General features: G+C 41.0%; 1 protein-coding gene across 7 annotated transcripts in view; it reads left to right on the top strand.

Annotated features, from left to right (window-relative positions):
* The window catches only part of LOC131708976 (guanylate-binding protein 1-like), a 30,754-nt gene extending 14,537 nt beyond the window's left edge, over positions 1–16,217 (top strand). For 2 of the 7 annotated variants that reach the window (XM_059010513.1, XM_059010515.1), the window contains exons 2-12: positions 1,164–1,260; positions 2,796–2,885; positions 4,266–4,470; positions 5,011–5,138; positions 7,257–7,366; positions 8,408–8,601; positions 8,750–8,992; positions 9,173–9,450; positions 11,161–11,373; positions 11,886–11,988; positions 15,485–16,217. In XM_059010513.1, coding sequence (XP_058866496.1) covers positions 4,275–4,470; positions 5,011–5,138; positions 7,257–7,366; positions 8,408–8,601; positions 8,750–8,992; positions 9,173–9,450; positions 11,161–11,373; positions 11,886–11,988; positions 15,485–15,864 — 1,845 coding nt within the window. In that variant the 5' untranslated portion in view covers positions 1,164–1,260; positions 2,796–2,885; positions 4,266–4,274 and the 3' untranslated portion in view covers positions 15,865–16,217. Of the gene's footprint in view, positions 1–1,160; positions 1,261–2,795; positions 2,886–4,265; positions 4,471–5,010; positions 5,139–7,256; positions 7,367–8,407; positions 8,602–8,749; positions 8,993–9,172; positions 9,451–11,160; positions 11,374–11,885; positions 11,989–15,484 lie in introns of all 7 variants that reach the window. The other 5 variants (XM_059010512.1, XM_059010514.1, XM_059010517.1 and 2 more) reach the window with 3 other exon arrangements.
* The last annotated feature ends 2 nt before the right edge of the window (positions 16,218–16,219 follow it).

Raw genomic sequence — 16,219 nt, 5'->3', positions numbered from 1 at the left:
CAAATGGGAGAGATGCGTTTTTAGGGGCAGGCTGTTGCATTAAAAGAAAAACTAACTTTCAATTTAAAAACACGACCAAGCTTAGAGTAAACTTTTTCTTTTAATTTTTTTTTATTTTTTAATTTTTTTTATTTATTTTTTTTAATTCAGAAAGCTAAAGTCAGTAGAGTGCAACACTTTAATCCAAGATGGCCGCCGAGAAGGAAAGGGTAGCAGGATTTGGTGCTTAAAAAAGCATTTCTACATGTTTTAAATCATTTTTTATATATTTTAATTTTAGATATGTTTAAGTTAGGTAAACTGTTAATAATAACCTGTTTTTTGCAGCTAGCGTTTTCAAATCAGCTTTAAATGAAAGAAGACACTTTGTGAATTGTTTCATCACAGTATCTGTTTTTATCTGTGAACACTTTGAATAATCTGTGAAAATAAAAACATATCACACTTACCCACACGCTTACCCGGTGTGAATAAAAAGGCCTTTACACATTTTTTTTTCTTTTCATTTTTTAAATTAAGGACAGTTTGTTTAAACAGATGGAAATGTACAAAAATAGCACAATTCATTGGAAGAAATGAGGTGGCAGTCATAAGCAACAAATGGATGAGAGGGGCAAGAAAATGCTTCTGGTCTCCATACATGTCCACAAATCACCTGCGGAAGGCCCTCCTTACACATGAAGAGTCTGATGACAACACATGGAGCATTTTTAATGCTCAGTTACAATCCCCTTAAACTATTAAAACATCATTTACATATTATATCAAAATTAATGATACTAAAATGAAGTATCCTAAGTAATATATCAATTGTTTAGTACCGTACTAGTACAAATAAAGTGTTGAAAACACCTACCTGATGGCGCTGTTAAGCCCCTTTGTTCTACCTACGATACTGACAGAATCTGTGGCCATCAGATACTGCCATAGGTGATCGCCATGCATGACTTATATACATACTTGTACTAAAACACCACCTGTGCCACCACTTCCATTACCAGTCAAGTTTTTTATTTTTATTATCTTATTTTAAAACCCCTAATCCTTCCATAGATATATATATATAACTGCTAGTTTAAAAATCACAGCCTTCACACAGTTCCATAGGAAAACACACTTAGACGCCTACATCCAGTAATGCCTTATTATTTGTCTTGAAGCAGACTACGAGAAGGCCAGAAGAAAAGCAGCCAAAGCAGAGGTGGAGTCCGATCTGCAGAGTGATGTTGACGATCTGCAGCGGAATCAACAATCTAGAAAGTAATGTATATAGTTGTGCAATTTATTTAATTTATTTCTGTTTTGCATTAAGCAAAATGTACAATTAACAGTTGCTACAGAGAGAGTAACGCTTTAAATTCCCCAGGACAGGTAACGAGACATGTAAATGAGTACATTTAAACAACACTCTAATATATATGTGATGAAATCAAATATGTTGAAGAGACTGGAACTACTTTATATAAAAGAATTCAGAACCACCTTTCATTAATTAGAAATAAAAAAATGAATGAACCAATAGTACAGCACTTCACCAGTCAGGGACATGACATAAATGATGTAAAGTTTGTAGTATTAGAACAGCTCAAATTAGACAATGCGACATATAGAAGAATAAAAGAAAGTAAATGGATAAATAGACTGAACACGATTATGCCAGCGGGACTCAACAGAAAAGAATGAAATAATTAACTTCAATAAATAACATTTAAATAAATAAACAAAATTCATTCAAAAGTTGTGCATGCTGATGCGCTGAGGAGGCCAAATCTAGACTGATCCTCACAGCCAGCATTGCATGATATAATAAAAATATAAGTTATATATAAAGTAGTGTTAATTAGAATTAATACAGATTCAAAGATGGAAGTAAAAATGATGTCACAATATATAGAACACCATGACATCATGTAAGAATAAATCATGGATTTGAATGTAAACAATAACAAGTAGTTGTCATGCCGTCAAAAACCTATAAATACCTCCAATGTTTTGATTCCAACACAGGCTCCCTTGACAAAGATATGTACAACATATCGAAACGTTGGGCAGCAGGCTCTTTGAGCTAAAATATATATATACATATACACACATAGTGTGTGTGTATATATATATATATATATATATATATATATATATATATATATATATATATATATATATATATATATATATATGATCTAGTGGTTAAAGAAAAGGGCTTGTAACCAGATGGTTCCCGGTTCAAATCCCACCTCAGCCACTGACTCACTGTGTGACCCTGAGCAAGTCACCTCCTTGTGCTCCGTCTTTTGGGTGAGACGTAATTGTAAGTGACTCGCCTTGGATAAAGGTGACTGCTAAATAAACAAATAATAAATAAACAAATAATTGACGGCTCCCTGGTACCCAGTGCCCCCCCCACCCCCACCCCCACCCCCACATAGAATTAGCATACTGTAGATTCTGTTATATATTCCAACTTTTGATACAAACTCGTCAGATAATACATGCTATACTCGTTAGTCATTAGGGGTGGGTTGGCGCTGCTTGTGTAACAGCGAGTCGAAACTGAAACTGGAAATGAAATAAGAAGAATAAGATAGTTAATAACTGATGAATTGATTTATTTACAATCTGAATCTGAAAAATAAAATCTTTACAGTGACCCGGCTTGCTCCGGTCTTCTTTTAAGAAAGAGAATTCGGATTGAAGGAGAGTTTTGCTGTTATTTCAACGACGTCTTCCTAGTGAAACTGAAAGTAATTTCTTGAGCGTGATAAAACCTGCAGCCTCTCCTTGTCCTTTCACTGCAGTATAGAGAGAGCGGAGCACAGCAGTCGAAGCAGAGCGGCGTTCGGTTCCCATTCCTCAGATATTCTTAATACACTGCAGAGAAAAAACAGGTACAGTCAACGAAAATTCACCTCTCTATGAAATCTTAGCTCAGGGTAAATGCTGGCATTTGTATCGTGTTTTTGAAGACTTTAATGCAGGCTGAAGTGTATTATTATGTACGTATTTATTTAGTGTTTAGAGGATTAAGCTATGGAAGGTGTAGTAAACACCGCACACAGGTATAGTATTTGTTGTTAGCGCTGTATTTGATAATGAAGCTCATTCATAATATAACACCTTCATAAAGACGACATAGCTCTGCATAACTGCACGCACAGTCCTTCACAATCGCTTTGAAAACCGGCATTACTCGATATGGAGACAATTGTGATACAATTTTTGTCAAATGTGTTGTCAACACTGTTTTACTGTAATTCTAAAAAAAAAAAAATACTATTATTGATCAGATCACAGGTTTACTGCCTCCTTACATTTCCAGTAATTCGTGGGTAATTCATTGTGCAATTCCTCAATGGTGTGTTTGTTTTGCTGAGTTTATATGAGCTCTTTCAGACTCGCAGCAGCTGTACAAATTCAATCCTCACAAAGAGCCATACACGTGCACTCCAAGTAGTTTTGAGCGGTGCAATCATTTTTTTATTTAACCTGCTAAAGACAATGCCCTGAGATGCATCACCTGAAACATATGTACCCGTATGATGGCCTTTATCTTCCCTTCAATTCTTTTTTCAATGGGATTTATTATTTAGGGTTTACAGGGTTTTTTAAAACTGTAATTCAGAAGAACAGTATATCTCCAGCTGTTTGTGATTTTGTGGAAGAACAGTATCTGTGACATGACAAGAAATATTTAATTAAAAAGTTTAATATTTTTAAAAAATACATTCTGATTTTTAAATTCATTAGGGCAACAGCAAGGATAGTTGTACAAAATAATGTATAATAATAATAATAATAATAATAATAATAATAATAATAGTAATAATAATAATACGTTTCTGTTTTGGAAAGCCTTTGTCTGTTTTCTTGTCTCCTTTCTGTTAATATACGACTTCCCTGCATCCCTGAATTGTGTTCTTTGATTGTCTTTCCATTGATTCATATTTCGCTTCTCTTTATTTTATCAATATTGAGTCTCTTTTTGTCTGTTCTTTTACAGTTTACCCCAGTACATTTGCATATACTTTAGCATATCTCTCTGGGTTTTACAATGCTCACTTATGCATTACCATGCTTTCACTGCGCTTCACTACACTTTACTGTGGTGAACTGTTGCAAGGTATGTAGCTACTGCTACTTATCTCTGTGGTATGTATTTGCTTTTTGTTCTTAGTTTGTCTGAGGCTTTTTGTGAGAAACAGAAAACGCTTGTCAGTTAATTTCTGTAAATCAGCGTTTCTAAGACTTGAATGTGGTTTTGTGTGCAGGAAGCAGCTATGGCCAGCAATACAGTGGCAATGCCAGCCCCTGTGTGTCTGATAGAGAACAGCTCCACTGGACAGCTTCATGTGAACCAGCAGGCGCTGGAGATCCTGTCCCAGATTGACCAGCCGGTGGTGGTGGTGGCTATCGTGGGCTTGTATCGCACAGGCAAATCCTACCTCATGAACAAGCTGGCTGGGAAGAGATCGGGTAAGAAGGGGGGGCCCTGTCTGCATCTGTTTTAAGTATTCATTATTTCCAATAGACATCAGAGCAAACTTACAGACAGACATACTTTAAAGTGTGTTGCTACAGTGATCACTATGGAGTCCACACCCCCAGACTGTACAGTACAGATAAAAATAAGTGAAGTGGTTGAAACAGAAACCTGGACTGTACTTCTGGACCAGGGTTGTAAAGCACTGCAGTAACACAGTTACAATAGCACAGTAGAACTGTACATCTCTACAAGGTGTTTTATGACTCTCGTTTGACCTGATAAAGTGTTTGTAAGTGCAGAGTGCACAGTCCTTCCATGAGTGTATGCAGATAATGACTTGTGTTATAATGAAGCCCCTGCATTAACAGGAGAGCTACCTGACCACTCCTGAATTATTATAAAGTCTGCTTTCCATTACCGCACATTATAACTGGATGCATGTTGCAAGTAATAAAGCAGACCTGGGTGTGAGTGCTGAAAGGGTTTGCCTGGGCTGTGCTGGCATTGTGGAATTCCCCTTTGTTTTGCAGGATTCTCCCTGGGGTCAACCATACAGTCCCACACTAAAGGCATCTGGATGTGGTGTGTCCCTCACCCGTGTAAACCCGGCCACACCCTCGTGCTGCTCGATACGGAGGGGCTGGGAGACGTGGAGAAGGTACAGCGTGTCTGTGGAGTCCTATGGGACGGGTCGCACACGTTAGCTTTTATAAAATAATCCTGGTTTGGTGTCACAGACCCGATTAACACTGCTCTTTGACAGCCTCAACTTACCTTAGGAAAGGAAGTCCAAGATTAGTGCTAACATTTCTGATAATCTATTATACAAACCAGCTGCAGTATTCCATTTAAAGTTGATTATCATACTCGGTTATCATACATAATATATTCAAGTTAATAAACACATTAAATACTGTTGTAGGGTGTGGAAGGGTGAGGGAAAGCACAAGACAGACACAAAGGTCAAATATGAAGCGCCGGCACTGGTGCCCAGATGTATTTTTTACAGCTCTATTGGCAGGTGCTTCTTTGCCAGTTCGGGGGCACTTTACCAGCAATGGCATTGTGCCCCGTTCTTCATAAATCACACGCGCAGGTGTGGAAACCAAAAGAGTAAGCAAATGGCAAAAGGAAAAAGGAAAACAAAACACTTTAAGGAAAAACTTCCAAATAAGGCGTGCATGATTTTTCTTTTTTTTAAACCGTGACTCGTTGCTCCCTCTAGTGGTGGAAGCCCTAAGAAACAGGCACTGCTCAGCGTCCTCTCCTATACACTGTGGGACGGCTCAGTCCCGCTATTTTCTTCAAAGTACTGCATATTAAATAATAACCGCTGCGTGGCTGGCTTGCACCACCAGGTTTGTCTCACGCTGCAGTCTCCGCTTTGTCTCCCCGACCCGCTGCTCCAGAATCTCCAGGTTTCGTTTCCAAATGTCGCTGTGACGTCATGCTCCATTATAGTTTCTGTAAGAGTCAGTGCCTTTTATTTAGTCAATCACTCAGTAGAGTCCCATCTCCCAGCCAACAACAGCGCGCCAGCCAATTCAGTCACAGCTGACTCCTGTCAAAAATACATTGCCTGACAGCGTGGGGATACACGGTGTGTCCGAACCCCCTACAAACTCACGCATGCGCCCGACGGCCAGTCCAGATCCCTCCCCTCTCACATAAGGGTTGTTATTAAAATGTTATCGTGATACATAAAGCGGTCATTTTCTTCAAAGTACTGCATATTAAATAATAATAATATTAATTTCTGAGCAGACGCCCTTATCCAGGGCGACTAACAATTATTACAAGATATCACAATATTTTTACATACAATTCCTCATTTATACAGTTGGGTTTTTACTGGAGCAATCTAGGTAAAGTACCTTGCTCAAGGGTACAGCAGCAGTGTCTCCACCTGGGATTGAACCCACGACCCTCCGGTCAAGAGTCCAGAGACCTAACCACTACTCAACACTGCTGCCCTGATAAATATAAAGAATAATGCACACCCAACCGTGCTGAATAAGGCTGTAATTCTTTTGAGCGTTTCATAAAATATAAGAGTAAGAAGTGTTGAATTTAAATCAAGGGAAGTAATGTTAAATCTTTACAATGCATTAGTAAGACCTCACCTAGAATATTGTGTTCAGTTACGGTCACCTCGTTACAAAAAGGATATTGCTGCGCTACAAAGAGTGCAAAGAAGAGCAACCAGAATTATCCCGGGTTTAAAAGGCATGTCGTATGCAGACAGGCTAAAATAATTGAATCTATTCAGTGTTGAACAAAGAAGACTATGCGGGTATCTGATTCAAACATTCAAAATCCTAAAAGGTATAGACAATGTCGACCCAGGGGACTTCTTTGACCTGAAAAAAGAAACAAGGACCAGGGGTCACAGATGGAGATTAGATAAAGGGGCATTCAGAACAGAAAATAGGAGACACTTTTTTACACAGAGAATTGTGAGGGTCTGGAACCAACTCCCCAGTAATGTTGTTGTTGAAGCTGACACCCTGGGATCCTTCAAGAAGCTGCTTGATGAGATTCTTGGATCAATAAGCTACTAACAACCAAACGAGCACAATGGGCTGAATGGCCTCCTCTCGTTTGTAAACTTTCTTATGTTCTTAAGAGCACAGTTTTGGTCTTATATCGAAATGATAGAACTAGCAGTGTTTATTTTAAACACATGAAGTGTTGAGAATAACGTTGGAAAACAAAATTGAAAAAAAAGTATAATAATAATAATAATAATAATAATAATAATAATAATGCTACACAGGGTGACCAGAAGAATGACTCCTGGATCTTCGCTCTGGCTGTCCTGTTGAGCAGCACTCTGGTCTACAACAGTCGTGGCACGATCGACAACAATGCTCTTGAAAACCTGCAGTATCCTTTCCTGAACTCCTGCTCTCCATACACTACATAACAAACCCTATAGAAACTGAACCGCACATTCATCCTGCTCTCCATACACTACATAACAAACCCTATAGAAACTGAACCGCACATTCACCCTGCTCTCCATACACTACATAACAGACCCTATGAAAACTGAACCGCACATTCACCCTGCTCTCCATACACTACATAACAAACCCTATAGAAACTGAACCGCACATTCACCCTGCTCTCCATACACTACATAACAAACCCTATAGAAACTGAACCGCACATTCACCCTGCTCTCCATACACTACATAACAAACCCTATAGAAACTGAACCGCACATTCACCCTGCTCTCCATACACTACATAACAAACCCTATAGAAACTGAACCGCACATTCACCCTGCTCTCCATACACTACATTACAGACCCTATAGAAACTGAACCGCACATTCATCCTGCTCTCCATACACTACATAACAAACCCTATGAAAACTGAACCGCACATTCACCCTGCTCTCCATACACTACATAACAAACCCCATAGAAACTGAACCGCACATTCAAACTCAACAATTAGATCAACCATTACTGTACCAACATAATGACATTAGGTGAACAACAATGAAACAGAGAAAGGAATATCTCTTAACAAAAGTGCTACCCCCTCTCACCCTTACCCCACAACTCCTCTACTCCCAACACCTCACCTCTCACCCCTCACTACTCATCTCTTGATCCTCACCCCTCACTCCTCTACTCGCAACACCTCACCCCTCACCTCTTACTCCTCTAATCGCAACACCTCACCCCTCTCCCCTCACTCCTCTACTAGCAACACCTCACATCTCACTCCTCTACTCGCAACACCTAACCCCACCCCACACCCCTCACTCCTCTACTCCCAACTCCTCTCACCCTCACCTTCAGCCTCACCCCTCACCCCTCACTCCTCTACTCCCAACACCGCCAGTCAGCGTGAAGCTTCCTCACCCAGTGAATCAGCTTGCTGTTAAAGTGTGTTTTCCTTAGAGCTGGCAGGTATGTGACGGAGCTGACTGACTTGATCAAGGTGAAGTCTCAGGACAGCGCCAGCGATGAAGAGGACGTTCACTTTGTGCGCTATTTCCCTCAGTTTATCTGGGCTGTGCGTGATTTCACCCTGGAGCTGAAGATCGAGGGAGTCTGTGTATCAGCGGATCAGTATCTGGAGCATGCTCTCTCCCTCAAGAAAGGTAACAGAGCTTAGTGCAGATCCAATGTACTGGAGCTACCTTCAAAAAGATAATCATCTCATCGTACATGAAAAATATTGAGATAATTCTTCAATCCTCTCGTACCTCCCTTCCGTGCTCTAATCTTCCTTCTCCAATGTATCCCCAGGCTTTGGTAAGAAGGTGTCGGACTACAACCTCCCACGGGAGTGCATTCGCAGATTCTTCCCCACGCGGAGGTGCTTTGTGTTTGTAGCGCCGACGGCAGGAGAGAACATGAGCCGCGTCGAGTCAATGGAGGAGAATGAGCTGAGTGCTACATTCTTGCAGGCCGCCAAACAGTTCTGTGAATACATCTTCACACAGTCTACTGTCAAGACCATCAAGGGAGGGCACAAAGTCACCGGGAGAAGTGAGTGAGCCACCAGAGCCTGTTCAGAATGATGCTATTGCTGTGTTGAATATCAGAGCCTGTTCAGAATGATGCTATTGTTGTAGAATGATGTTAATGCTGCTTTCAGAGCCCGTTCAGAATGATGCTGTTGCTGTTGAATGATGTTAATGCTGCTTTTGTTTTGTTCTTGCTCTTCAGTGCTGGGTAGCCTGGTCAGCACCTATGTGGACACCATCTCGAGCGGGTCAGTGCCCTGCTTGGATAATGCGGTGCTTGCCATGGCTCAGATTGAGAACAAGGCTGCCGTGCAGCAGGGGCTGGCTGTGTACCAGAAGGGCATGGAGCAGTCAGTGCAGATCCCAGTGACGAGGGACAGGATTTCTGAGCAGCATGGAAAGTGGGAGAAACAAGCCCTGGAGACCTTCATGAAGCGGTCCTTCAAGGACGATGGACATATACACCAGAAGACTCTAGCGGTAACTCTCTCTGCTCTCTGCCTCACTCCTCCTCACATTCTAGCACTATTGATACTGCCTTGATCTTCTTAACTGCAAAGGACGTATTACTGCAAAATCTGAACTCCAGGCAGTTTGGTATTATAATGAATTAATTAGTCATTTAGAAGACGCTTTTATCCAAAGCGACTTACAGAGACTTGGGGGTGAACTATGCCCAACTGCTGCTTCAGAGTCACTTCCGATAGGAGCTTGTTTGTTTTACGTCTCACATGAAGGACGGAGCACAAGGAGGTGAAGTGACTTGCTCAGGGTCACACTCAGTGAGTCGGTGAGTGGGATTGAACTGGGAAACTCTTGGTAACGACTTATAGAACCAGTTGTCAGTTGGACATTTACATTTTTATTAAAATATTTAATAACTATAAAATGCATTCAATGTGAAAGGCACTATAGATTTTAAACTTGCATCTGCTTTTATCGTTTTTGCTGAGTTACTGTTTCTTTTAAATATGATGTCAGAAAAATGACACTCCACACACAACCTGAAATCATATCTAAATCATTGTTTCACACACCTAACCTAATACATACATTATTTCAAAGCATGCAGATCAACAGGTGTGACATCTAATGGTCATTTAATGCTTGATTATGAACCCCCAAACACACAGTTCCATGAACACACACACATATCTAGCGTGATACAGTGTAGCAGTCCTGTATGAGACACAGTTTGAAGCAGCTCAGCCCAGCGTCCGGATGCACCTGGTCTGGTCTGGTCTGTCCCTCTCTAGCTCCACTCCTCAGTCCTAAGTCTCTTATATATTCATTGTAATCCCCATCTGCCTGCTTGTTATTGCAGAGGCTGCAGTGAGCTGCTTTGCAATGTCCCCGATATGAGGGCCCCTTCCTGTTTATAACAGACAGCTGTGCTTCCTGCAAAGCAATATACTCTTGTGGTTTCTGAACTCTGTTTCACCCCGACCCTCATTGTAGTGACTGCACGCTTTGCAAAGTTATTTATACATAATGAAATTTATAATTAAAGTTCGGGAGGAGGGTCAGACACCAATCTCCGCGTCACCAAATTGAATCATTCAATTTACACATTAGCTAATTTAAATTGTTAGCACTATAAATACCCGCTTCACTTATCTCTCAGTTGTGTTTTGATTTCATCGTAACCCACCACCTCCCCATCTCCTCCTTTCTTAACAGTTTTTATGTTTTATCAAATGGGGGTCTCAGCCTCGTCCAGTTGGCCAGGCAGCGAACCCTCAAACCAAGTTAGGTTTGATGCCAAATGAATGTGTATATACAGCATACTTTTCTGTTAAATCGCATACTCCGCATTCTCTACAATAAATATTTGTACTAAAACATTTTGTGATTAGTGTTTGTCCCGAACTACTGAACTATCCTTTAGTCAGAATAGAAGTACTTCCCTCTTGCTATTTTCCCAGCTAAAGCTCATCAGCAAAGTTTGTACAATTTATGAATGATCCTTTGGTGGTCTGAATCATGTCTGAAACCCAACTCTGTTCTTTCATATGCTGTACTGGTGGGAGCTTCATGTCGGGTGTGGGTGGATTCAGATATGTTTACAAGTGAAAAATAACCTCTAATGTATATTTATACTCCAGTAAAAGACATCACCTAACATAACTGAACCTGCATGATATACTGTGCTGCTGTCTGAACTAAACAAGCATTGTCTCTTATTCACAGGATCAGATTATCAGTCATTACACTGAGCTTGTGAAGCGCAATGATGCTGTCTCCATAGAAACATGCAACAAAGTGCTTGTGGATCTGTCAGTCCAGATGAGTCACAATCTACAGCAAGGAGTTTACGCAACACCTGGTGGCTACAAGCTGTACTGCGAGGACCGTGATCATGTGGTGCAACAATTCAGAGCCACACCCAACAAGGGAACGAAGGTGGGCACTAAGAGCAACAGCGCCCCCAGTGTGTTGGGGGGTGCAAGACATGAAATGAACGATTGAGTGTTCTTACTGTTTATTAATGAGACAAAACTTATCACTGATCCACCTGTTCATTATGAGGGCTCTTTACTGGCTGGTTCTGCACATTGATCCAGGATATGCAGATCTTACAAAACACATACAGATACTGATAGTCATACAGATACTGATAGTCATACTGATAATGATACTGTATAATTATCACTATCTGTATCTCTATCAGTATCATTATCAATATCATCAGTGATACTGATACTGATACTGATCATGTTAATGACAAGGACAAGCATAATGATAAGGATGTTGCTTCCTGGACTGATTGCAGCTGCATAACTGGAGTGAAATTGACAAACAGAAGAGGATGTGCTTAGATACCAGAACAAGCATCAACCTTGAGTTCTAAAGAGTAGACTGAGAGCACATTTAATAATGTATCTCCGGGCTTATACATATCTGTATGTCTGCAGGCAGAGGACGTTCTGGACCAATTTCTAAAACAGAAGAAAATCGAAGCTGCCTCCATTCTGCTGGCTGATCAAAAACTCACAGAAAATGAGAAGCAAATAGCCAGTAAGTATCCCCTGCATCACTGGAGTATAACCACCCTAGTGTTAGTACTGTAACCCTAACCATAACCACCCTAGTGTTAGTACTGTAACCCTAACCCTAACCCTAACCACCCTAGTGTTAGTACTGTAACCCTAACCAACCTAGTGTTAGTACTGTAACCCTAACCATAACCCTAACCACCCTAGTGTTAGTACTGTAACCCTAACCCTAACCACCCTAGTGTTAGTACTGTAACCCAAACCATAACCCACCATAGTGTTAGTACTGTAACCCTAACCCTAACCACCCTAGTGTTATTACTGTAACCCTAACCATAACCATAACCACCAAGGTGTTAGTGCTGTAACCCTAACCACCCTAGTGTTTGTACTGTAACCCTAACCATAAACATAACCACCCTAGTGTTAGTACTGTAACCCTAACCCTAACCACCCTAGTGTTAGTACTGTAACCCAAACCATAACCCACTAGTGTTAGTACTGTAACCCTAACCCTAACCACCCTAGTGTTAGTACTGTAACCCAAACCATAACCCACTAGTGTTAGTACTGTAACCCTAACCCTAACCACCCTAGTGTTAGTACTGTAACCCAAACCATAACCCACTAGTGTTAGTACTGTAACCCTAACCCTAACCACCCTAGTGTTAGTACTGTAACCCAAACCATAACCCACTAGTGTTAGTACTGTAACCCTAACCCTAACCACCCTAGTGTTAGTACTGTAACCCTAACCACCCTAGTGTTTGTACTGTAACCCTAATCATGAACATAACCACCCTAGTGTTAGTACTGTAACCCTAACCATAACCCTAACCAACCTAGTGTTAGTACTGTAACCCTAACCATAACCCTAACCACCCTAGTGTTAGTACTGTAACCCAAACCATAACCCACCCTAGTGTTAGTACTGTAACCCTAACCACCCTAGTGTTAGTACTGTAACCCTAACCATAAACATAACCACCCTAGTGTTAGTACTGTATCCATAACCCTAACCACCCTAGTGTTAGTACTGTAACCCTAACCCTAACCACCCTAGTGTTAGTACTGTAACCCTAACCATAACCATCCTAGTGTTAGTACTGTAACCCTAACCCTAACCACCCTAGTGTTAGTACTGTAACCCTAACCATAACCCTAACCACCCTAGTGTTAGTACTGTAACCCAAACCATAACCCACTAGTGTTAGTACTGTAACCCTAACCATAACCACCCTAGTGTTAGTACTGTAACCCTAACCACCCTAGTGTTAGTACTGTAACCATAACCATAACCATCCTAGTGTTAGTACTGTAACCCTAACCCTAACCACCCTAGTGTTAGTACTGTAACCCTAACCCTAACCACCCTAGTGTTAGTACTGTAACCCTAACCATAACCCTAACCACCCTAGTGTTAGTACTGTAACCCTAACCCTAACCACCCTAGTGTTAGTACTGTAACCCTAACCATAACCATAACCACCCTAGTGTTAGTACTGTAACCCTAACCCTAACCACCCTAGTGTTAGTACTGTAACCCTAACCCTAACCACGCTAGTGTTAGTACTGTAACCATAACCCTAACCACCCTAGTGTTAGTACTGTAACCCTAACCCTAACCACCCTAGTGTTAGTACTGTAACCCAAACCATAACCCACCCTAGTGTTAGTACTGTAACCCTAACCACCCTAGTGTTAGTACTGTAACCCTAACCACCCTAGTGTTAGTACTGTAACCCTAACCATAACCCACCCTAGTGTTAGTACTGTAACCCTAACCCTAACCAAACTAGTGTTAGTACTGTAACCCTAACCATACCCACCCTAGTGTTAGTACTGTAACCCAAACCATAACCCACCCTAGTGTTAGTACTGTAACCATAACCACCCTAGTGTTAGTACTGTAACCCTAACCATAACCATAACCCTAAACAGCCTAGTGTTAGTACTGTAACCCTAACCACCCTAGTGTTAGTACTGTAACCCAAACCATAACCCACCCTAGTGTTAGTACTGTAACCCTAACCCTAACCACCCTAGTGTTAGTACTGTAACCCTAACCCTAACCACCCTAGTGTTAGTACTGTAACCCAAACCATAACCCACCCTAGTGTTAGTACTGTAACCCTAACCCTAACCACCCTAGTGTTAGTACTGTAACCCTAACCCTAACCACCCTAATGTTAGTACTGTAACCCTAACCACCCTAGTGTTAGTACTGTAACCCTAACCACCCTAGTGTTAGTACTGTAACCCTAACCACCCTAGTGTTAGTACTGTAACCCTAACCACCCTAGTGTTAGAACTGTAACCCTAACCATAACCCACCCTAGTGTTAGTACTGTAACCCTAACCCTAACCACCCTAGTGTTAGTACTGTAACCCTAACCCTAACCACCCTAGTGTTAGTACTGTAACCATAACCCTAACCACCCTAGTGTTAGTACTGTAACCCTAACCCTAACCACCCTAGTGTTAGTACTGTAACCCTAACCATAACCATAACCCACCCTAGTGTTAGTACTGTAACCCTAACCCTAACCACCCTAGTGTTAGTACTGTAACCCTAACCCTAACCATACCCACCCTAGTGTTAGTACTGTAACCCAAACCATAACCCACCCTAGTGTTAGTACTGTAACCCTAACCATAACCACCCTAGTGTTAGTACTGTAACCCTAACCATAACCATAACCCTAACCAGCCTAGTGTTAGTACTGTAACCCTAACCATAACCCTAACCACCCTAGTGTTAGTACTGTAACCCTAACCACCCTAGTGTTAGTACTGTAACCCAAACCATAACCCACCCTAGTGTTAGTACTGTAACCCTAACCACCCTAGTGTTAGAACTGTAACCCTAACCATAACCCACCCTAGTGTTAGTACTGTAACCCTAACCCTAACCACCCTAGTGTTAGTACTGTAACCCTAACCCTAACCATACCCACCCTAGTGTTAGTACTGTAACCCTAACCACCCTAGTGTTAGTACTGTAACCCAAACCATAACCCACCCTAGTGTTAGTACTGTAACCCTAACTATAACCACCCTAGTGTAAGTACTGTAAACCTAACCCTAACCCTAACCATAACATGGCCATGCTTCACCCTGCTTTACTACACTTTAACCTTGAGACACTACATACAACTTTCAAGTGTTATATATTCATTAACATGGCAATCAATGTTTGCACAGGACGCCATGCAAAACACTGTATTTATACATCGCTTAGTAAATGCCTTTCCCTAGCTTAGATCTTTCTCTAGGTGGTGATCCATGGCAAGAGTTTCTATAACATAATCATTATTTTACAAAGAGATTCATGATTCTTACTTATGATACTTTAATAGGCAAGCAATAATATCAAGTTGGGGTTCCGTTGCGATTGTTGGGGTGGCTTGATCACTGAAATGTTTTGCACACATTTAAAGAAAAGTGTAGCAAACAAAATTACAAAAAAAAATGCTAAAACCATGTTTTCTGTCTGCCTTCCTACATTTTAAACCAAGGAGAGAGGGAGCATGCACTCCAAATGGAGCAGCAGAACAAGGCAATGGAGGAGGAAACCCATCAGATGAAGTGCACCTTGGAGGAGGAGCGGAGGAGCCGCGCAGAGAACGAGCGGCAAATGGAGCTGAAGCTGCAGGAAGAGACAGAGAACGCCCGCAAGGAGTACGAGAACGCGCTGGAGAGCAAGCTGAAAGAGCAGGAGGAGCTGATGAAGAAGGGCTTTGAGGAGAAGGCAACGATGCTGCAGGAGGAGATCAGCCAGCTCAAACAAGAGTCAAAGATCTGGGTAGATGTGGCTAAGATAGGTCTTGAGACAGCTAACAATGCATTTAATAATTTCTTACAGTACAAATCTATGGGGCTTTTACTGAAAAGATAGTAAAAGTCTTGTACTTTTTATAGTTGTAAGGAAGTTGTAAGAGGGATCATTATAAACAGAGCTGGTTAAACAGGCTTATTTGTAATCTGCCAAGTGTTTAACCTGTAGTACTTTGTATTTAATCATATCCTGATGTAACTATCACTATTTAATCATAGCCTGATGTAACTATCACTATTATCTGCTGTATTATTGAATTGTGTTTTGTCACACTTGTACTTTGCTTGAACAAAAGTTATTGTATTTCTTGCTCTTATTGTATTACTTGTATTGTAACACTTGAAATGTTTTTGCTTACGATTGTAAGTCGCCCTGGATAAGGGTGTCTGCTAAGAAATAAATAAATAAATATATC

This window comes from Acipenser ruthenus, chromosome 41 (assembly GCF_902713425.1).
Source record: "Acipenser ruthenus chromosome 41, fAciRut3.2 maternal haplotype, whole genome shotgun sequence".
Lineage (NCBI taxonomy): Eukaryota > Metazoa > Chordata > Actinopteri > Acipenseriformes > Acipenseridae > Acipenser > Acipenser ruthenus.
The sequence above is the reverse complement of the archived record's forward strand: the minus strand, read 5'-3'. Positions and strand labels throughout refer to the sequence as shown.